Raw genomic sequence first — 22,802 nt, 5'->3', positions numbered from 1 at the left:
CAGTACATCTATTTACAGTGCTGTGACAGTTTTTGGTTTATTGTTTGTCATTGCTTTTTAAACTACTCTATTTTTGCCATGAAAATAACTTTGGTGCTTACATGGCATTACTTTCCATCCATCCATCCAAATTCCTGTGTTCCCTAAATGACTTTACACATATAGTTTCACTGGTAAAAATAGCAATACCCTTTGCTACCCTACAAATGCCATACTCATTAACTAACATTGAAACTGAGAAAAATGGCTTGAATTATTTTGATGTGAATTTTGTTGTTATTGCATTTTCACACAATGGTTTCTCTGAATTTCAGAATATGAGACAAATCAAAAGAGACCTGTTTCAGTCAGAACTCAATTTTGTGTTTTGCATTTGTATTGCTTATTACATTTCTGTCAAACAGAAAGAATTGTCATCATTTAATATTATATAATTTCTTTTTTAAGCAGTTCTCTGTCATATTTTAGGATCTTAATCTTATATGTTACTGATCTCTCCATCTAATATATTTCCATTCATTGTTATTTTCCTCCTTGATATTACTTCTCTCCACTCCATCCTTGCATTCACGGGTAGGCCTACTCTAATTTATCTTTGTAATTTGCTTTAAGGATGGAATTCTAATTGATCTAAAAGTGTATTGCATTATTTTGTTTCTTAATAAAGGAGGTAGTTTACTATACTTATGAGTCAAGTCACATTTATTTCAATAGCACTTTTCACAACACCCATCGTTTCAAAGCAGCTGTACATGAAATGATGCTATAAGAGAAAATTAATTCATATAATGCTAATATTAGTTATGTTTAGAACTATTAATGGTTAAAATTAGGAAACAAATGTGTATATACAATGTTTATCAGTTTATTTATTTCAATATATTTTAAAGGGTAACTAAACCCTAAACCAACTTTTTTTAGTTAATGATCTGTAAGAATGGGGCTTTATTAGTACTGGTCATTGATTCAAGTAATTTTTTTGACATTTGTGTATAAAGTGTTTTAATTCTACAATATATGGTGTAAAAACGTCTGAGTGCTGCCCTCTTCAGGTTGAACGGTGGCTACTGCAGTTGAATTTTCCTATTGGCTGTTTGCGGTACTTCGTGACGTAACCGGTGACAGCTGATGTAAGCAGGTTCCAGTTCACCACGCCCTTGGTGCGAGCTACCACTCCCATGGCAGTATAAAAACCATCTTGTTTCGTCAAAACCACTGTAGCGAGTCAGGAGTTGGAATTGCGAGTATTGAAAACAATCAGGATAGAGTATTTTAGCATCTATTTAGCATAGCATTTATATAGTTATTTAGATTATTTAGTGTAGTCTAGGTAGTTAATTAGCATATTTGTTAGTGTAGTATTGTTAGAAGCATAGTTAGTTAGTAGCATAGTATTGCGTCAGTTAGGATAGCTTCAAGTTAGCGTAGATTATCTGTATTTAGTACAGTGGTCAGGATGGTACGTAGGTGTAGTGTTGCTGGTTGCAACAGCACTGCTGGACTGTATAGCTTTCCAGCAGACTTGGAAATTAGGCACCAGTGGTTGCATGTCCTTGGCCTGGAAGGCCGCGAGTTCCCGCCTAGAGCTGTAGGGGTGTGCAAACTGCATTTTACGCGGGATTGCTTCTCCAACGCAATGGAGGTGGAAATGGGCTTCTCCAAACAGCTCGCGCTGAAAAGCGACGCAGTGCCAAACGCTGCTCCTCCTGCATGGACTCCACCACCGCAGCGGCATCTTGAGGTGAGTGATCATATATATTTGAATCATAATTTATGGTTAGGCTACGCATTTGCTGGATTTTTTCACATAGCGGCAAAATATGAATATGCCTACAGAGCGTGCGTTATTGACATCAACTCGATAAAACTCATCAGATTCATGTACATGTCGTCTTGCGACCGTGTGAGGAATAATAATAACATAATAGTAATACTCCTGGAGAAAATTACCACTCCAGTTTACCACTCTCCATTTTAGAGTCTGACAGCAGCTGTCAATTAATCTGACACTACGGGTCTCAGGTGCACGCCCCCCCGCTCAGCCCCGCCCTCGTTTCGTCCCCAATATCCCCGCTGGTGTCTGCCCACTTTTCCAGCATTTTTCAAATATTGCTAGTGGGTGGAGTCAGACTCTGAGCAGGGGTTTAGTTACCCTTTAATATGGGGAAAAGTGTAAAATATAGTTATATTGGGTCTTATGATCTTGACAATTGCGCCATATTATGCCAATCCTATGCTTCCTTGCACTTGGTAAACACCCCTTGAATACAAATGCACCTCATATCTCCACCAAAACACTTTTGTATTCTGCAGAAGAAAAATAGTCAGACAAGTTTGAGGAGGCATACATTTAATAAGAGTAAATGATGAGAGAATTATCATCGTTGGGTATTCCTTTCATTTACAATTAATATATTGCTAGGCAAGCGCATCACAAATATTTTCAGCGGTATTTAGTATGAGATTTGGCTGTTGGAATTATAGATGAATTATTTCAAATGGATTGCATATACACAATGATTTTATTTAACGGTTTTCAGAGGGCTTTTACTTTTAGACTAGTAAATGACAAAATTTCATTTGGAACATTAGTCACTCCAACAAAGGTTAAAATGTGACATAATTAAAGTCCCAGACATGGCTAGTGCATTTTCTATAGGTTGATCAGATTTTGAAAGTCTCAAACTGGGGGGGTATTTACAGTACTGTGCAAAAGTTTTAGGCACTTGTGAAAAATGTTGCATAGTGAGGATGTCTTCAAAAATAATGATCATTAATCAATTTAAGTCATACATGGTGCAGTAAACCTAAAAAGCTAAATCAATATTCAGTGTGACCACCTTTGCATTTAAAACAGCACTAATACTCTTAGGTACACCAGGACATAGTTTCTCTTGGTTGTTGGCAGATAGGATGTTCCAAGCTTCTTGGAGAATTCACCACAGTTCTTCTGTTTCTATTTCGGCTATCTATTTCGGCTGTCTCAATTGCTTCTGTCTCTTCATTTAATCTCAGACAGACACAATGTTCACTGGGGGTCTTTGTGAGGGCCATGACATCTGTTGCAGGGCTCCCTGTTCTTCTATTCTAATCTATTCTATTTGCAAAAGTAATGTTTGGGAGTCTAACATTTATATTTCATATTGACACACTAAAGCTGAAAATATAAATAACAATCTTAAGAAAAGTTTTTCAGCATCTTATGTGCCTAAAACTTTTGCACAGTACTATATATATATATATTGCGTGCCTAGGCTGCGCTCACACGCAGGTAGCGTTTTATGAATGGTTCATGTTCTCAGTGCAAGAACATAGCAATGGCAACATTGCGGTCACGGCTTTCTTTTCTCACGATAGTCTGAGGCTGACGCACAGATGCTTTATGCTTTCCCAGGCCGCCGTGAGTGCGAAGCTTCCCTCACGGCTACTCGATCGGTTCCTCGGGTCAGGGTGCTGCTCATAGCCACGCCCCCCCCAAGGCAAGCTTTCTCATCGCCTCGTCTCGACACCGTCAATGACTTCACCCAGCAGTTTTTAGCGGTGAAGAAGCAGATGGCACATCTTGCCGCGGCGGCGCCAAATCAGCGCGCCCCGCCTGCTCGCCGAGGGTGTCCCCATGCGGCTAAACAATAGGTAACTCCGCCTCAACCCGGGCCCAGCACTCAGCCCCAGCATTGAGCACCACGCAGGCGGCATACGCCCCCCGTCTCCAGGACCCTTCCAGGACCAGGAAAGCTCCGAAGCGCTCCTGAGACGGGCGACCCAGGCAGTCAGACGTTCGCTCCGGAGCTGGTACCAAGACCACTCCATCCCCCGGTGGAGGGTCGGGAGAATCCTTGTTTTATTTGCCGCACTGCCTTCGGGCTGTGGCACCCACATTCTCAATAAAGAGCGATTTCCTCACTTCCAGCTGGTGCGCGCCATTCTCACGGCACCCCAGCCCCAAAACTCTACAGTCCCGGCCCCCCGGACGCTGGGCCTCCGGCCCCGCGACTGCTCAGCCATGGCAGGCCAGCGCCTCTCTAGGACCTCTTCCTCAGTCTCTAACCTGCCCCCTGCCAGGTGCGCGGAGCAAGGTAAATGCTTTTGAGTCTTTTCTCAGCACCCAAGCCTCGGGATGCTCTTATGCCTCCCGACACGCTATTACCTGCTCCCTCCACCGGCAAGCCCCACCCGGTACGTCAAAAGCGATCCCCTCGCGCGGAGTTTGGATACGTGGCTTTCACTTCCCAATCCGTTGGCTGGCCAGGACCATCTGACTCGGCTACGCGATTCAGTTCGCCCAGCTCCCGCCTAGTTTCAGCGGGGTTTGCTCCATTTACGTGCGTGGCGAGAAAGCCAGCGCCTTATGAGCAGAGATCACGACCCTGCTCCTCAAGGATGCGATAGAGCCCGTCCTTCCAGATAAGATGGAGAAAGGTTTCTACAGCCGTTACTTCATCGTACCCAAAAAAAAGCGGCGGGTTGCAACCAATCTTGGACCTGCGAGTTCTCAACCGGGCCTTACACAGACTCCCATTCAAAATGCTCACGCAGAAACCGATTCTTACCTGCGTTCGACAGCTAGATTGGTTTGCGGTGGTAGACCTGAAGGATGCGTACTTCCATGTCTCCATTCTGCCTCGACACCAACCCTTCTTACGGTACACGTTCGACGTCCAGGTGTATCAGTACAAGGTCCTCCCCTTCGGCCTGTCGCTGTCCCCTCACGAAGATTGGGATAAGGGAAGTGAGCATCCGCATGCTCAACTACCACAATACGGCTTCACAACCCTCATGGTGTATTTGCCACATGTTACCTCCCCCTAGACTGGGCAGGATGTGGCCTCCGCAGGGTCTTTTCCCCCTGAAAGAATAGGACCGGGAAAGACCGCCTTCCCCGACGCATTTCATAGTGATATATTAGATTAAGATATCCCCAGCTGCTTCACGTCCTATGTGAGAGACATAGTGAGAGAAAAGGCGCAGCTGACAGGCTTGCTCCCATGCTAGTCATGTAGCACCTGTTCCCCCCATCAGGGGTACGGGGAACCTAAGATCTGTATGTGACACCTCTTGGGGGAGTTGGGGAGGGCTACGTGCAGCCAACACAGTTGCCTCTAGCACGCAGTAGCCTGCTTGCACCTGTCTCGGCAGTTCACGTAACACGGTCAGTGCGTGGCGTTTTTGTATGGGATCCCTTGTGTCACTTCATTTGACACAACGTCGAGTGAGTGACAGAACGTTATGGTTACTGTTGTAACCTCCGTTCCCCGAGGGATCTGCCACAGCATTAGACCTACCACTGTAAACGGCAGTACCTTATTTTCGGCTCCTCAGTGCAAAATCCTGACAGGCACTCACTGCCCCGCTTCCCTTTATACACGTATGTCCGGGGCAGGGCATTCAAATTCTGTATGCCAACTTGACATTGGCCTTTTCTCAGGTTCAGAGGTACTGTTGGCGTCCCAGGAAGACCCCTTGTGTCACTTCAACAGTACAACAGTAACCATGAAATTTTATATCAAAAACTTCAATTTGTTATTGTTAAAAGAGTGCATTTTTAAAACATAGAACATGTGAGCGACAGTAGGCTACTTGTGTTTCATGTTCTCTGCTTATGATCCAATCCAATGATTGAAGAAAAAACAGCATTTATTTCATTAGAATCATTTGATATAGGCAAGTTCTGAGCAGAAACAATTCTGTCTGACTTGCAGTGATATCATGACCACGTATGTCAAAATACTCCCGTGAGAGCGAGGCGGCTGCAGTTGTAGCAGGCAGGCAGCGCAGTTGCATTTTCCGAGCAGTGCAAACTGCAAGCAGGATGGGAAATTACTTGCTGACGACACAGCTTAATGCTCATTGGCTTAAACAACCATGTTTTGTTCTCTTATAAAATGTCAGAATTTTTATCTGTAATATCATGTTTTTATGTGTATAAATTATATGTGAATATTCGAGCATTCTGCAATCTCAGTGAGGGATATGTGATTGTTGTCATATTTCTGAAATATTTAAAATACGTGTCTTTTTTAAATTAAACATTTATGGAAAGACACCTCTTATGGGAGGAATTAACAGGTACATTGAGTGTTTTGTTCATATTTATATCTATGATTTATATCATATTTACTTAAAAGCAACAGAATTGAAATTGTATTCACTTTATTAGCAAAAAAAAACACTTGAAAATGAATCATGTGATATCTGCCTTTGATCTCACAGTGGCTGATCCATTACGAGAAGTGAGAACTGTCCGACTTGACTGCTCTTATTTCACTCCTCCCTAAACTGCAACAGCCTGCTCTCATCTACTTTCAAGGAGAGGCCCCCCCACCCCCAACCCCCCCATTTCTGGACTGAAAGTCAGCCACGAACATCTATGTCTGTGGACCACCTCGAATTTAAAGGGCTGAAGAGCCAGATACCAACAGGTGATCCGCACGTTAGTATCCTTCATGTGGTGGAGCCACTGCAGAGGAGCGTGATCAGAACAGAGGGTGAAGGCCCACCCCAGTATGTAGTAGCGGATGGCCAGAACAGCCCACTCAATCGCTAGACACTCCTTCTCGATGATACTATACTTTGTCTCCCTGAAGTAGACCTTGTGAACACAATAGCACTGTCCATACCTCCCCTCCCACCTCCTGTTGAGCACTGTGCCCAGCCCCCTGTCAGATGAATCAGTCTGCAAAATAAAGGGGAGGGTGAAGTCAGATGCATGAAAAAGCGCGCACGACACTGTCTCTTTTGAGTAAGGTCAGTCAGCGGGCTGGTGACATCAGAATAGCTAGGCTCAAAGCTCCGGTAGTAGCCAGCCAGCCCCAAAAACTGTTGTACCTCCTTTTTGGCTTTGGGTGCTGGGAAGGCTGCGATCACTGTGGTTTTGTTAACCTGTGGACACACCTGCCTGTCACCCAAGTGGAACCCCAGATATCTAACTTCCACCCACCTAATTGCACACTTCTTCGGGTTGGTCGTCAGTCCAGCCTGCCGCAGTGCTCTCAAGACAGCCCTCAGATGTTGCATATGCCGCCGCCAATCATTACTATAAATGATAATATTGTCCAGATATGCGGCAGCATATGCTGTGTTGGGTCTGAGGATGTTGTCCACGAGGTGCTGAAATGTGGCCGGGGCCCTGAACAAACCGAATGGAAGCATCACAAATTTGTGTCATCCGAATGGTGTGGAAAAATACATTTTATCTCATGATATTGGAGTTAAAGGGATCTGCCAATAACCCTTTGTTAAGTCCAGCATTAAGTAAAATTGAGCTGCACCCAACCGATCGAGTAACTTGTCAATTCGTGGCACTGGATAAGCGTCAAATTTGGACACTGCATTCACTTTCCGGTAGTCAACACAGAAACAGACCAAGCCATCGCTCTTCGGTACCAGAATTACCGGGCTGGCCAAATCTCTGTGCGACTCATATTTAGCAGACCGCTACCACTTTGTCTATGTAAATGAGGAATTGTCAAACCAAACAAAAGTAAAATATGGAGTGCCACAGGGATCTGTTTTAGGGCCTCTGCTTTTCTCCATGTATATGCTTCCCTTGGGAGATATTATCAGGAATCGTGGAATAAGTTTCCTTTATATTTCTTCAAAACCTGATGAGATTTCACAATTCTCAAAAATAGCACAGTGTATCAATGAAATAAAAGATTGGATTTCCTTCTACTCAAAACAGAGGTACTAATTATTGGACAAAAAAACTCTAAAAAATAATAATAATATTACATCATCTTCAACAGCGAAGAACTTAGGTGTTATATTTGATACCAATCTGGCCTTTGAAATTTACCAATGTTTGCAGAACAGCATTCTTCCACCTAAGAAATATTGCTAAATTAAGGCACATGCTCTCCGTTGCGGATGCCGAAAAACTAATTAATGCGTTCATGACCTCCAGACTAGATTATTGTAATGCATTACTGTGAGTAATGTCCAGCAAGATAAATAAATAAACTTCAATTGGTTCAAAATGCAGCAGCCAGAGTGCTAACAAGAAATATGATCATATTAGCCCCATTTTATCATCGTTACATTGGCTACCTGTTAAATTCCGTATTAATTTTAAAATTCTGTTAACTACGTACAAAGCTTTGAATAGTCTAGCTCCGCAGAACTTAAGTGATCTTCTGTCACGCTATATTCCATCACGTTCATTACGATCGCAAAATTCTGGCCTGTTAATAGTTCCTAGAATATCAAAATCCACAAAAGGAGGTAGATCCTTTTCATATTTGGCTCCTAAACTATGGAATAGTCTCCCTAACACTGTTCGAGATGCAGACACACTCTCTCAGTTTAAGTCTAGACTAAAGACTCCTCTATTTAGCCAGACATACACCTAATTTATCCTCCAACCCACAATTAGGCTGCTTTAGTTTAGTCTGCCAGAACCAGAAACCAAAAACATTGATCATGATTTATAACTCTGCAATAAATTGAATGGCATCTATGCTTATATTATTTAATTTGTTTCCCTGTCTCAACCTCAGGACTCCTATCCAGCACCATTCCTGCTTTGTGTTGGACTCCACTGCTACATGTCGCTGAATAATGATGACTAAATGCAGCCGGTGCCAGCCAAACGTCACTTCAGTCTATTATGATGGACTTCAGAGGATGAACTGATGCCAAATCCAACCATAAGACATGGGATACTTCATATGCCATTGTCTGAACCTTGGAGTTAGGATGGACCACACCGAACCTCACCGAAATTACCGGCCAGGTTGAACTGCGTTTCACATCCCTGATCTCTGCCTGCATCACTATTGATGGACTTCAAAGACATTAATCATTAATCTTACAATTCAAACAAAATCGATGTTTAAACACTGACTCTTAACACTTAGTCTAATAATGTTAAACCATGAATTTAACTATACACAAGTAATATTTACATTATATTCATGATGTTAGCCCGAGGGGAACTGGCCCCCACAGTAAGTCTGGTTTCTCCCAAGGTTATTTTTCTCCATTAATCCACATCTTATGGAGTTTTGTGTTCCTTGCCACAGTATCTTTCAGCTTGCTCACTGGGGTTATTAATACAATTATTATTTAATTACATATTTTTAAACATGATTAAGGATCGTATTTTATCTAATTACACAATGATGATTCATCGACATTATAGACATTACAGTTTTATTGTCTGTTAATGCTGATCTTCTGTAAAGCTGCTTTGAAACGATGTGTGTTGTGAAAGCCACTATACAAATAAAATGGACTTGACTTGACTCTTGTATTGAGCCCATTTCAAGCATTGTCTCTAATTTTCCTGATCAATCTTTTTCTTGTGTTAGGGAAGACAATAGGGGTGGCTACAAACCACCACCCCCAGGGTGGTCTCAATATGGTGCTCTATAAGGTTTGTACAACCAGAAAGGGGTGAAAACACATCCGCGAATTCTGCTTGCAACCAAGCAATGTCTGTAAAGTGCGACAATGAGAGGTGGTCTTCGCAAGGGACTAGGATTAATTAATTTGGTTTAAGAGATATCTCTGGCCCGAGCTCCGCCCTCTCCAAAACAACCGTCGTCAAGGCTACAGGCTGTACTGTATGTATATTTTTTGTCTATATCATATAATAGGGTGCAGATACTTATATTAAATATCAAACAAAGCTATATACTATGTTAACACAGAATGTCACATCTAAAATTGGTAAGCTGGAATGTACGAGGCATTAATTCACCAGCTAAAAGATACAAAATTTTAAACCACCTTAAAAAACTTAATGCAGATATATGTTTATTGCAAGAAACTCACCTTTTGGATCCAGAACACAAGAAATTAACAAATACACAATTAACACTAATAATATATTCTGCATCCTATAACTAAAAGATAATATTAATCAATAAAAACTTAGCAGTTATTAATCATTCAACCATATGTAATCCAGAAGGACGATATGTTATCATCAACATAACATTAAACAATAAAATACTGACCATTGCTAATATCCAATAATAGATGGAGGATGAATACATAACTACTTCAAGACAAAGACTTTAATGAATACTTTAAAAAAGAATGGGCATCCTTCATGGAAACAAACAACACACCAGACATCTCTGCACTAACTCTTTGGGAGACAGTTAAAGTTATATTAAGAGGAAAGATCATAACATATTCTACATATAAACATAAAAAGGAACAAAAACTAGAAAATAATTACAAAATAAAATATACACATTACACAATATTTACTCTAATAATCCCAATGAACAGACTTTAAAGGAGATAAATAAAACAAAAGGTGACTATGAAGATATTATTAATAAAAGGATAGAATTTAAAACAATGCCTAAGAGATACACATTTTGAACATAATGACAAATCGGGTAAATACCTTGCTAATTTACTCAAACGAAACAAAGAAAAGACACTTATCCCGGTAATTAAGAACCCAGAAGGAAAGACACTCCACAACTTACAAGACATCAATGACACTTTTCATACATTTTATAAACATCTGTACAGTAATGACAAAGAACCAAAAATTAAAGACACTAATTCATTCCTTAATAATATAATTCTACCCAGTCTAACCACAACCCAAAGAGAATCATTAGAAGAATCTATATCAGAAATTGAATATTAACAGGCTCTTGACTCAATATCAAATAATAACGCCCCAAGCCTAGATGGATACCCACCAGAATACTACAAACACTTTTGGTCAACTATAATCACCATTATTCTTGCGAATGAAGGCAGAAATTTAAAATACTTCTTACTGGTCTGGTTACAACCACACCAATTAAGCTTGATTTGGAGGTGCCTTTCGTGGTGCCCCAGCATCCTCTGTAGAGGAAGACACAGCGGAGCACAGAGGCTTAACCGCTGGTAGAGGGGGGTTGGGTTTTGTTGGCGGCGGGGAGGGGGGGCTGGGTGGATCGGTGGTGGGATTGATGTCTGTGTCGGGGGGTCTGTTTGTTTTACTTGCCAGCTCCCAGACCTAGAGAGTTGTGTATGCCTGCAGGTCAACCGAGGACCTAACTACTTCATACCCCTCAATCACACCCTCACAAACAGTTGCTACAGCAACCAAGCCGACTAACTATGTCCCTCAACAGCAACCCATAAAACTCCTACATTAAAGATCAAAAAGGAAGATCTGTAATGATTACAGATGCCACAGACCATCATGCCATTTCCTGCACATCTGTTACTTTTGTGGAGGAGTTCACACAGTTTCTATTTTCCGGTTAAAAAAATCAGCAATAAAAAAACACATTTAGAAAGTACCTCAATACTCCTGTCTTCACTCCCGTACTAGCTAAAGAACTGTTCAATGATCCAGATAAATCTTTCACACAATTTCTAATTTCCGGATTAAAACCGGTTTAGAGAGTCTGCCGACCTCCGATCACTTCTGTCACAACTTGCAATCAGCCTGAACCTCAAGTAGTTGACAACCTTCTAAATAAAGAAGTTAAATCGGGTTGCATCATAGGCCCATTCACTAAACCTCCATTTGAGAATTTCCGTATTAATCCCATCGGAGTCGCCACCAGGAAATTCTCAGAGAAACAAATGCCTCATCATAGGCCTCTCTGCCCCCACCTGAGTATCAATAGCCTGATTTCAATCGATGAATACTCCCTTCACTACCACAACTTTGACCAAGATATTCAAATTATTAAAACAGTAGGCAGAAAAGCATGGCTTGCTAAAGTTGACATCACTACAGCGTTCAAAATCATGCTCCTGCACCCTGATTTCTGGCGCCTCTTTGGTGTACGATGGAATGACAAATAAAATGTTTCTATATGACTCACCTTCGGCTGCAAAAGAAGCCCCAAGATATTCGACAAGATATTCGACATTTCTGGATACTCTTAAACAATCACTCCATGCCTTACCTCATCCACCTGCTCGACGATTTTCTCACAGTCTCGCCTCAAAATTCTCCCCCGGCCCTATATCTAACCACGGTGACGAAAGTTTCTCCAACCTAGGAATTCCTACACTCAAGAAAAGACTGCTGACCCATCCACTTTCATCGAGTTCTTAGACATCCATCTTGGCACGGTCGCATATCTTGACGACAAAAAACAAGTACTTTTCTGATTCCAAAAACACCTCAAATCTGTTCTGATTAAATCTGGCATCTCAGAAAAACTATATTGAAGTCATTCCTTCCGCATTGGCACCGCAAACACTGCAGCCCAAAAAGGCCTTCCCGAGCATCAAATTCGATTACTTTTAAGATTATAACATAAGCTAAATATAGAAAATTACTCAATAGCTTATCATCGATATCATGGATTTTTTTCTATCATGATAAATATCTAGATTATTTTATTGCCCAGTCCTAACTTCAAGGTTTTTGATGTGCTATTTTTTTAATAATTAATTGAACTGAATTAATACATTAAATCAACATGGTTGTTTCTAAAACAAGATAAATAAAATGTATCTTGTTTTAAGGATTTTTTGATATTTTTACTGGAATACCCAAAAAAATATTATCAAGAATAAGATTTTTGCATTAATATCAAAGGTCTTACTAGTAAAAATAAATTATGATCTAATGTGAATTTTCTTGATAAAAAATATGATCGTGCCTGGTAACATGCATGTAAAATGGCTAGAAATAGCATTTTAGCTTAGTGTAAAGCTGATGATTTGCATAAGGTTTATTTCTATTTCTTCTGCTCCAAACTTACTTCTCTGTCTGCTCGTATGAATGTAACACATCATAAGAAATTGTTTCACCGCTGTTCAAATGCACTTTAGATCACATCATTTATATGGATAAATGTTTCCAAAGTGAAAGCACTAAATATTAAATTAAACAAATGACAATAAAATGCAAAGTAATCTCTTCAGTAATCAAAATACATTTTGAATGTAACTGTATTCTAATTACCAATTATTTAAATTGTAACTGTAGTGGAATACGGTTACTTATATTTTTTATTTAAATACTCCCCAACCCTGTGTATATACCTAAAAGTCCATTAAAAAAAAAGGTTAATGGAAATATTATAAATAAACCACTAATTTTCACATAACATTTTCTCAAATAGATAAAGGAAACTTGTTTAACGTGATGTTTCTCCAACAATGTGAACAATACAAGACTTTTATTTTGACATTTTGTAATGTCATATGAGGCGGTGAGCAACTCCACAGTGAACAACAGCCGATTCAATGGCGTTTTATCAGTTGTTTGTGTGTGTAGTATTTCTTTTAAATGTGTCATGGGCTCAAATCTACTCAGCGCTTTATGATGACAAAACTTCACAGCTAATATTGAAAGAGGGGTTTCAACCGGACTTTGTCGCAGTCGCGAATTTCACAGACGATATCAAAAATACAGGGTAAGTATGTTCTTGCTCTAGCACTGTATTTAAATGGCTGTGTAATGTGTGAGAAATCTGCTGGTCTGAGCTGCTTTATGACCTAAATAAACACTTGACAGCAGCACACTCGCTGCACTGTGGATTTTGGACTTTGCAATATTATGTTCGGAATAGCATACTGCCGAACTTGTACTGTTTTTACAGTAGAACTTAAAGAGAAATACAGTTCATATTAGTCAAAAAATGTCTTGAGAAATGTGTTGCTTTATTAGTCTCTCATAAGTATTTTAATATCTATCTTTTTTAGAGCAGTGTCGCTGGTGTTTGAAATTTATAGATCCATTTTTTCTTAAAAAAAAAAAAAACAAACAAAATACGGGCTTTTGGAAAAAGTATCACAAAATGATCTGGTAGGCTATAGCCTAACTGTAACCTTGTTTTTTGTTATTTTTAAAGAAAAAGAGGGACGAGTCGAAAATATTTTTTTGTGGTAATCAACATTATGCCACTGATTGGGCTTAACTTGTATTGAACCAGAAAATTCCTTTAAAAACCAGCCTGGACATTGACATTGTTTACACCTGGCATTAAGATGTCTCCGGTGATCCGATCACATGTGGTCAGGTGAGACACATCGCTGTTTACACCTGCTCACTCAAATGCGTCTCCTGTGACCACTTGTGTTCGGATTTGGAGGGGAGGAATCTGTTACATGACAACATACATCAATCACTATGTCAGCGTGTTACTGACGTTAGTGACATTAAATTATGACATTAAAGCTTTTATGACATTTAAGCGCAACAAAGTCAGAAAAGTACACTATTTCTCCCAGATGCAGCTGAAATTGAATCGAAGCAAAAAAGCAGCATTTCGAGCAGAATTGCCCATTAGGCTATTTTAGTGGATTGCCTGTATTAAAGGGATAATTCACACAAAATGCAAATTCTATTGTGATTTCACACCCTCATGCCATCCCAGATGTGTATGACTTTCTTTTATCCGCTGAACACAAATTAAGATTTTTAGAAGAATTTCTTAGCTCTTTTGGTCCACACAATGCAAGTGAATATTGGCCAGAAATCTGAAGGTCCAAAAATGACACAAAATCAGCATAAAAGTAATCCATGTGACGCCAGTGGGTAAATCCATGTCTTTAGAATGACTGCGGTCAAGCCAGCCGCCAGAATACGCCAGTGTTCACATATTCAGTATACAAAAGTGTTAAGAGTTTAAATAATTTGTAAATAACATTTAAATAAAAAAATGTAAATGTGAAATTCAATAACCGAATGTCTTGTACTTTTGTAAGTGACACTGTGAGATGGTGTCCTCTCCACCTGAGGTGAAACTGGTCTGTGGAAACTAGGACTTTTATTTTTATGATTTTCTGAATGTATGGACAAAAAAGGTAATATATGAGTTTTGGAGGGGCTCTTATTTTGGAATTCAATATATCATGCAGTGACAGGTTGTGAGGTGTGCTAAAATCTTTCTTTCTTTCTTTCTTTCTTTCTTTCGTTCTGTCTTTCTTTCTCATAGACAGACAGACAGATAGAATAAATGAATGAATGAATGTGAAATTGCCTTCACAGGAATTTAACCGTTTTTAAGTTCTGACGGTCATACCGTAATAGCCAGTGTATACGCGCACCACGAAATATAGGGGCGGCTAGTTTGACCGCTCATTTCGACGTGGCGGCTGGCTTAACCGCAGTTTAGAATGTGTGGGTGAGAAACAGATAAATATTTCAGTCCTTTTTTACTATAAATTCAACTTGCTCAGTCAGTCTCCACTTTAACTTTCATTTTCACATTCTTCTTCTAGTGTTTTTGGTGATTCGCATTCTTCATGCATATCGCCCCCCACTGGGCAGGGAGAATCATTTCTAGATAACAATGAATTGAATTTTGATCTGTTTCTCACACACATCTTGTAAAAACTGCTGTTCACTTTTGATTCTAACTCTGGTTCGGCGTAATTGAACGGTAACAAGATGTCCGGTTAGAACATTAAGTCTCACACCACATACTTGTGGATTGGCGCACATTTTTGGCACTCATTCACTGGCATTGTATGGACATACAGAGCTGATATATTCTTCTAAAAATCTTAATTTCTGTTCAGCAGAAGTGAGTGAATGATGAGAGAATTTTCATTTTTGGGTGAACTATCATTTAACCTGAGCTGCAGTTCTGCTCATCTGTGTTTATATCAGACACATTGAAGAAGATCCTTGAAGTTGGTGGCGGCGTAGTGGCTAAAGCACAGGGCTGTTAATCAGAGGGTCCCTGGTTCGAACCCCACAGCCACCACCATTGTGCCCTTGAACAAGGCACTTAACTCCAGGTTGTTCCGGGAGATTGTCCCTGTAATAATTGCACTGTAAGTCGCTTTGGATAAAAGCGTCTGCCAAATGCATAAATGTAAGTTCATGTTTGTTTTTATATATATATAAAAACAAACATGAACTTACATTTACACTTTTAAAAGGTTGATATCGGATAGTTTTTTTTCCTTTTTAAAGATGCTCGTAACCAGTAAATTTTAAACATCCTGAATCCTGGAATTCCTAAGAAGAATCCTAAATTTAGTTACCGACCCTTTCTGGAGGTCAGGTAGTTATGATAAGTGTTGATGTGTTTGCTGTCAGGTGGTCATATCTGGAGGTCAGCACCGGTGGGAGTTATAATGACACGCTGCAGGCATATGCTGCTGGAGTCGTGGAGGCTGCTGTCACGTCACAGGTATGAAAATCAGTCTCTTGCAGTCTGCATCTCTCACTCACGCTTGCTTTAATTTCAGCCCACTTGTGTAGTGTTTCCTAAATGAGGGTTCATGATGGAACCGCCGAGGTTCATGTTCACTTCACTCTAATTTCCCTCTAATTTTTGACATGTGATGACAAAAAGTCTTTGATCAATCATAAGCTTTGATGTTATCATGTCAGTTAGTTATTATGTCAGCAGTATGAACGGATGAGGACCCAGTACAGAGCCTTTAGGCACCCCGGTACTGAGAATCACGATGAAGAACGTAGATTTGAGCAAAGTCGTTGGTTGTGACGATCTAAGATCTCTTGCTTAGGATGCTTCTAATACATTAAGCTCTTTGAATCACAGCTCATCTACAAACACTGGATGAACACGCTGATGGGCTACTGTGGTCCATTCTCTCATGACGCAAGCTACTGTCAGCGGCTCAAAGACTACATCAGCACCAACCTGCAGTGGGTCACACAACAGATGGACACACATATGGACTTGCCGTACTGGCATCAGGTATATGACAGTGATGTGCAGCCCATAAACTGGGTTGCCCTTCTGTAGTCATTCCACACACAATGATGTAGTAATGGACTACATGTAATCTGAATAACTTAATCAGGTCTATCTTATTAATCATCTATTCTTCTCCACAATTGTTTTGCAGTTCTTTTATCCCGAAGCTCTTATCATACAGATTTCATTCAGACATTGTTTTAGTGTGTAATCTACTTTTGGTTTTGTGAACTTTACAATTTTTAAGGTGGTTCTGCATTCAGTATGTAACTTACAGTGATATAATTTTAATAATTGCATACTCATTTGTGATTGTTCTTCATGCATTTAATTGCATGCTGTATTGTGATTGGTCAGTTTTGTGCAGCCTTGCAAGCAATGCTATTTACTACAGGAGATGCAAATCTAGCTTGCTTTGTGTTTTTGTGTCTTATTCTTGCTTATTGTTTCCTTTTGTGTTGAATATTCATCCAGTTCTTTGCAATTATCTTTTTTAGGTGCGTTTGTCTTTGCTGCAGCTGCAGGGTTTGGAGGATGGATACAATGGACAGATTGAATTTCCCACTGGAAGGCTTTCCATTAATCCTTTTGGCTTCCTGTGAGTACACACACATGCTGGCGCTTTTTTTTTTATTTCTTGGTCTCTCTATTATCTTTCTTTTTTTATTATTACACATCTAGACCTTCACCTCTCCATTCATTGTTCTGCTTTAATGTTCAGGCTTTTCCAGATGGGTGGAGACCTGGAGGACTTAGAAGCAGCACTGAACAAATCCAGCAAGTCTCGTGCTGTGGGCTCAGGCTCGTGCTCTGCGTTGATCAAACTCCTGCCGGACAGAAAGGATTTGCTGATGTCACATGATACATGGAACACCTACCAGTCAATGCTAAGAATAATGAAGAGATACGATTTTGCTTACCGCACTTCTCCAAAAGGTAAAAACACATAAATATTTCTGAAAATCTGAAAATGATTTTGACTGCTGTTTTTCCACTGAATCTAGGGAAAGGAATCTCATGAGAAAATAAGGATCTGGTTCCGGTTCCTTAACACTTCCGTTAAAGGGATAGTTCACCCAGAAATTAATATTTTCAAATTTTTTACTCAACCTCATGATATCTCAGGTGTGAATGACTGAAGAAAATATCTCAGCTCAGTAGGTCCTTAAAATGCAAGTGAATGGAGATTTTTCTTTTGAAGCTCCAAAAATCACAGACAGACAGCATAAACATCATCCATACAACTCCAGCGGTTAAATGAATGTCTTCTAAAGCCACATGATCACTTCTGGTGTGAAAAAAGATATATAAGCACTTTTTTAACTATAATCCAACACTTCACGAGAGGGTGGACTCCAAGTCTCTCGTATGACGTATACGCGTTGTCATGGATACAGATGTAATCTCACGTTCTCCACTCAGTTGAGACATCCAGGATAAGCAAACAAATGCCCCATTGTGAGTAAAGAAATGGATAAATAGAGATCTAAACCAAAATCAACCAAGTTTCTGTACAGCGTTCCTCCTTCTCACTTGTAAACAGCGCCGCTCTTCCGGATGTGACTCGGACAGTTCTCACGTGTTTTAAATGCCACTGCCGACCAAAAACATGATTTAAAATAAAAAAAAGGACTTACATTTTAATCTTTTTCACACCAGAAGTGATCGTGTGGCTTTAGAAGACATTCATTTAACCGCTGTATATGTGTATATGTATATATATATATATATATATATATATACACACACACACACAATACATCTGGAAAGTATTCACAGCGCTTCACTTTTCCACATTTTGTTATGTTAAAGCCTTATTCCAAAATTTTCCTCAAAATTCTACAAACAATACCCCATAAGGACAATGTGAAAGAAGTTTGTTTTAAATCTTTGCAAATTTATTAAAAATAAAAAATTTAAAAATCCATTTTGGAATAAGGCTGTAACATAACAAAATGTGGAAAAAGTGAAGTGCTGTGAATACTTCCCAGATGCATTGTGTGTGTGTGTGTGTTATATTTATAAAATTATTATAATTTTTTTTAAAGATATGTAGTAACACCAGGACATCAGCAGCTACTAAAATGCTCAAACCAGCCCATCTGGCACCAACAATCATGCCATGGTCCAAATCACTGAGATCCAATTTTTTTACCCATTCTGATGGTTGATGTGAACATTAACTGAAGCTCCTGACCTGTATCTGCATGATTTTATGCACTGCATTGCTGCCACACGATTGGCTGATTAGATAATCGCGTGGATGATTGTTGGTGCTGGCTGGTTTGAGTATTTCTGTATCTGCTGATCTCCTGGGATTTGCACAACAGTCTCTAGAATTTACTCAGAATGGTGTCAAAAAAAAAAAAATATATATATATATATATATATATCAGTGAGCAGCAGTTCTGTGGACATAAATGCCTTGTTGATGAGAGAGATCAACAGAGAATGGTCAGACCGGTTCAAACTGACAAAGTCTGTGGTAACTCAGATAACCACTCAGTACAATTGTGGTGAGAAGTATATAGTCTGAGATGCGGGTTGGTGCTGTTTTGACAGCAGGAGGAGGACCTATACAATATTTGGCAGGTGGTTTTAATGTTGTGGCTGGTCAGTGTATATAGACAGGTTTGCCTACAACTGTCCTCATCAGTAAAAAAAACTCTTAAATTGGTCAGATGACATTAACCTTCAAATCTGGTGATGTGCACATGTTTGTGTGATGGTTTGTGTTAGGGTAGTGGTAGAGTTTGTTTTCTGGATTGTGGATGTTTTATAGTCTCATTCTTTCATTTATGTGTGGTTGTTCTGCATTGCATCTGATTTATTGATTTTTATTTGACAAAAATTAAAAGAACCCTGTTTTTATTACGTAATTTAAGAATAAAAATGAGACTTTTCGAATCAAGTCCAGATTTTTTTGGAGTGTTCTTATAGCTAGTGGAGGAAAAGTCACTAAAGGCACTATTCCAGTGCACGTTATGGTTCGACTCGACTCTGTTTAGTGTGCCTCAATGTGGGTGGGATTATAGGCTGATCGTCACAGTTGCACCGCCATGACATCATCTTAAACGTGACACAAACATTAATGACTATAAACAATAACACGACAGCTAGCTGTTAGCTACTAGCTCATTGTGCTGCATAAAGCAGTTGTTGCATGGTGATTTTACACAAGTGTAACAGTTAAATTGGCCTGGTTGTTTTATTAGCAAGCTTCCAGTAGCTGGTCAACTACATAAAGTGCAGCTTTCAAGCAGAATATAGAGTTAACATAACAAAACTTACCATCCTCCATCGTGGACTCCAATAACGCCGTGGCCGAGTCCAGAACACTCTCCCTCCCATTGCTAGTCGGCCTATTTGCCATAGATAGCGTCCATTTGGCCAAACTACTTTCTTCTGTTTAAACACTCCGGCTGTTGTGGTCCTTGATGGTTCTGTAGTCACTTAAGTGTTTTTTTTTACTTTTCCCTACACTGTTGTTAGGTCTGGTGGTAGCTGTGTGCTACCAACCAACAGCTGAGACACTTCCTGAAAGACTTTTTCGTTTTGCGCCATTTTGACCTCGTTTATTGACCACAGCGTGGTTTTGCGCATAGCCATTTATTTTTTCACAATTCAAAGTCCCGTGAACAAATTATACTTTTATCACTGTTGCTAACTTTAAAACTAGCGGGTTGATGACGTGTGTCGGAAATCCTTTGACGCTGGTAGTGATGATTCTCTGACCAATCAGTGATCTGCAGGGTTTTGACATCACATTTAGTATCCGCTCGGCTCGCTTGGAACCTCGACCGAGGTGGTACTAAAAAAAGTATCAGGCACCAGGTACTATCCACAGTGGAAAACCAGAGCATAGTCAAGCTGTACCGTGCCGTGGAAAAGCCCCATAAGTCTTGTACCACTCAGATAAAGCAGACATTTTATTAAAGGGGAAAAAAAATCAAAACTTCAAAAAAGACCTGAGCAGCACACAAGGGTTAATCAGATTTGTAATTATCAGATTTCATTTTGAGTTTTACTGTAGGCTAAATAAATTGAATCGGGTTTGAAAATGAATTGGATGAATCAGATATTCAAAAACATTTGATTTGGGACAGAAAGGGGCTCTCAGAAAGTGAGACTGTGAGAGAAACTGTCAAATCAATGCAAAAGAATTTTAATTAACAAAACTGTCATTTGCTCTGCATGCACTGCTCCATTAATGCAATATCAGATGGTTTATAATTGTCATAATTATGCTCCTATTATGTGCATGTAACGTTTATGGTGACTGTTCCTGCAGAAAAGACGTTTATTCCTGGGAGAATTCAAGTGTTTTCCTCATATCCTGGCTCAATATTCTCAGGCGATGACTTCTATATCCTCAGCAGTGGTCTGGTAAGACAATTTCTGTTAAAGCTTATACAGTAAATTGATCATTATTACACTTATTTGGTTAGATACCACATAATGTTTACATTAAAAAATGTATCAACATAAATATTTTAGATTCATATTTGTATTTATTACATGGCTCTCTGGAATACTTAATTCTGATTGGTCTATGCTGCCATCTATTGGTCTGATATTTCTCTGTAACAACCGCACATCCACGTATCAGACCGGACATGTGCTATCCTGCTTCTCGCCTCACTGTGCTCTCAGCTAATAAAATACTTTCGACGTAAATCAATATTTTATGTGCATTTATTTATTTATTTGGCAAGTATCTAGTAATATGCTGAAAATCAGCAGTCAGACATTCATTAATTTCAAAATAAACACCAACAGAACTCTGAACCAGAGGTGGATTTCAGCTGTTCAGCGATTTCATTATTGCAGCACAAATCAATAAAAAATATCCATATATTTATTTGGTTAGTAGCCGTGTGAAAAGTGGGATAACGTAGAGTCATCCGTTGGTCATCTCAAAATAAACCCCTTTAGGGTAAAACAAGAGTCTCCGCTTTGCGTCAGGTCCTGATCTCCCTGTCAGGGCTTATTTTGCGATAACAGCTAGCTGACAGAACATTATCCCTTACATATATGTATGTGTAGGAGTATGGTTCAAAATTAGCTGGAAAATATAAGAATAAGAATATAGTGGGTGTATATCCCAAAAACAAAAGATTTCAAACATTTTGAAAATCAGCTACCCATATAAAACACTCATTGGCTACATGAACATGCACCCTCATAATGCGATTAAACTGTTGTTCATGTAAACAGAATATTGCAATTTAAGATGTGGTTATTCTAATAATTAGAGTAATGATAATTGTAGTAAGCTATGTGGAGTACTCCTATTTTAATCGCTTTATACTGGCATGTTAACGCTTTAATCACATTTCTGATCCACTCTGACCAAAGTGCACCTGCGCCAGTGCTGAAGACCGATTGGATGAGGTTACACTCAAGCACAGCCTGGTTCAGAAACATCACGAAACAGAAGCTGCACTTCTCGGCTTCATGCGAAACGGCAGTTTCTTGCACTGTTTTCCAGCAGTGGTGCTCCCCAACTTCAGAATCTACAGCCCTCCGGAAAAAGAAAACGTATTATCCCGAGTTGTGAATATCTGTTTGCAGCCTGAATTGAATGTTGGCGAGATACTGCCAAAAAACCACAAGTACATCTTTCAAATGAGTTTGTCCTCGCGAGCGGAACACAACTTCCAGATTCCAAAACAGACAGTGCATCCAGTTTAGTCGAAAATGACTCTTATTAATCTTTTCTTTTTAATAAATCGTTTAAAGACTCAAACCGACTGACTAATATTCATTATGCCAAGCTGTATTTAAAGATACATATTTGTAACGAGATGTTTTTTGTAATATTATTTTATTAAAAAAAAAACATTAAAACTCTGTGTATTGGCAAGTAGCATGTAAACTGAATTGAAGAGGTTTGCCCAAATCATGTAAACATCTTCATCTAATCATTATTCCTTATACTTTGATTATTGCAATAAGTATTGGTGTACATTTAAACTATGCCATTGTTTTATTACAATTTTTAGGTGACTATGGAAACTACAATTGGCAACAGTAACTCTGACTTGTGGAAATTTGTCCAGCCTCGCGGTGCCGTTATGGAGTGGTTGAGAAACATTATAGCGAATCGTCTCGCTGAAACTGGGAGTGCATGGGCAGATGTCTTCAGCAAGTACAACAGTGGAACGTAAATTAATATTAACCTTGTTCGCACAAACA

The 22,802-nt window shown here is 39.5% G+C and overlaps 1 protein-coding gene across 1 annotated transcript in view; it reads left to right on the top strand.

Annotated features, from left to right (window-relative positions):
• Positions 1-13,140: 13,140 nt before the first annotated feature.
• The window catches only part of plbd2 (phospholipase B domain containing 2), a 30,515-nt gene continuing 20,853 nt past the window's right edge, over positions 13,141-22,802 (top strand). The window contains exons 1-7 of the mRNA XM_052148739.1: positions 13,141-13,340; positions 15,977-16,070; positions 16,446-16,604; positions 17,102-17,202; positions 17,326-17,540; positions 20,896-20,990; positions 22,610-22,770. Of these exons, the coding sequence (XP_052004699.1) occupies positions 13,171-13,340; positions 15,977-16,070; positions 16,446-16,604; positions 17,102-17,202; positions 17,326-17,540; positions 20,896-20,990; positions 22,610-22,770 (995 nt within the window). The 5' untranslated portion in view covers positions 13,141-13,170. The remainder of the gene's footprint in view (positions 13,341-15,976; positions 16,071-16,445; positions 16,605-17,101; positions 17,203-17,325; positions 17,541-20,895; positions 20,991-22,609; positions 22,771-22,802) is intronic.

This window comes from Xyrauchen texanus, chromosome 18, assembly GCF_025860055.1.
Source record: "Xyrauchen texanus isolate HMW12.3.18 chromosome 18, RBS_HiC_50CHRs, whole genome shotgun sequence".
Lineage (NCBI taxonomy): Eukaryota > Metazoa > Chordata > Actinopteri > Cypriniformes > Catostomidae > Xyrauchen > Xyrauchen texanus.
This window is presented reverse-complemented; position numbering and strand designations above follow the sequence as displayed.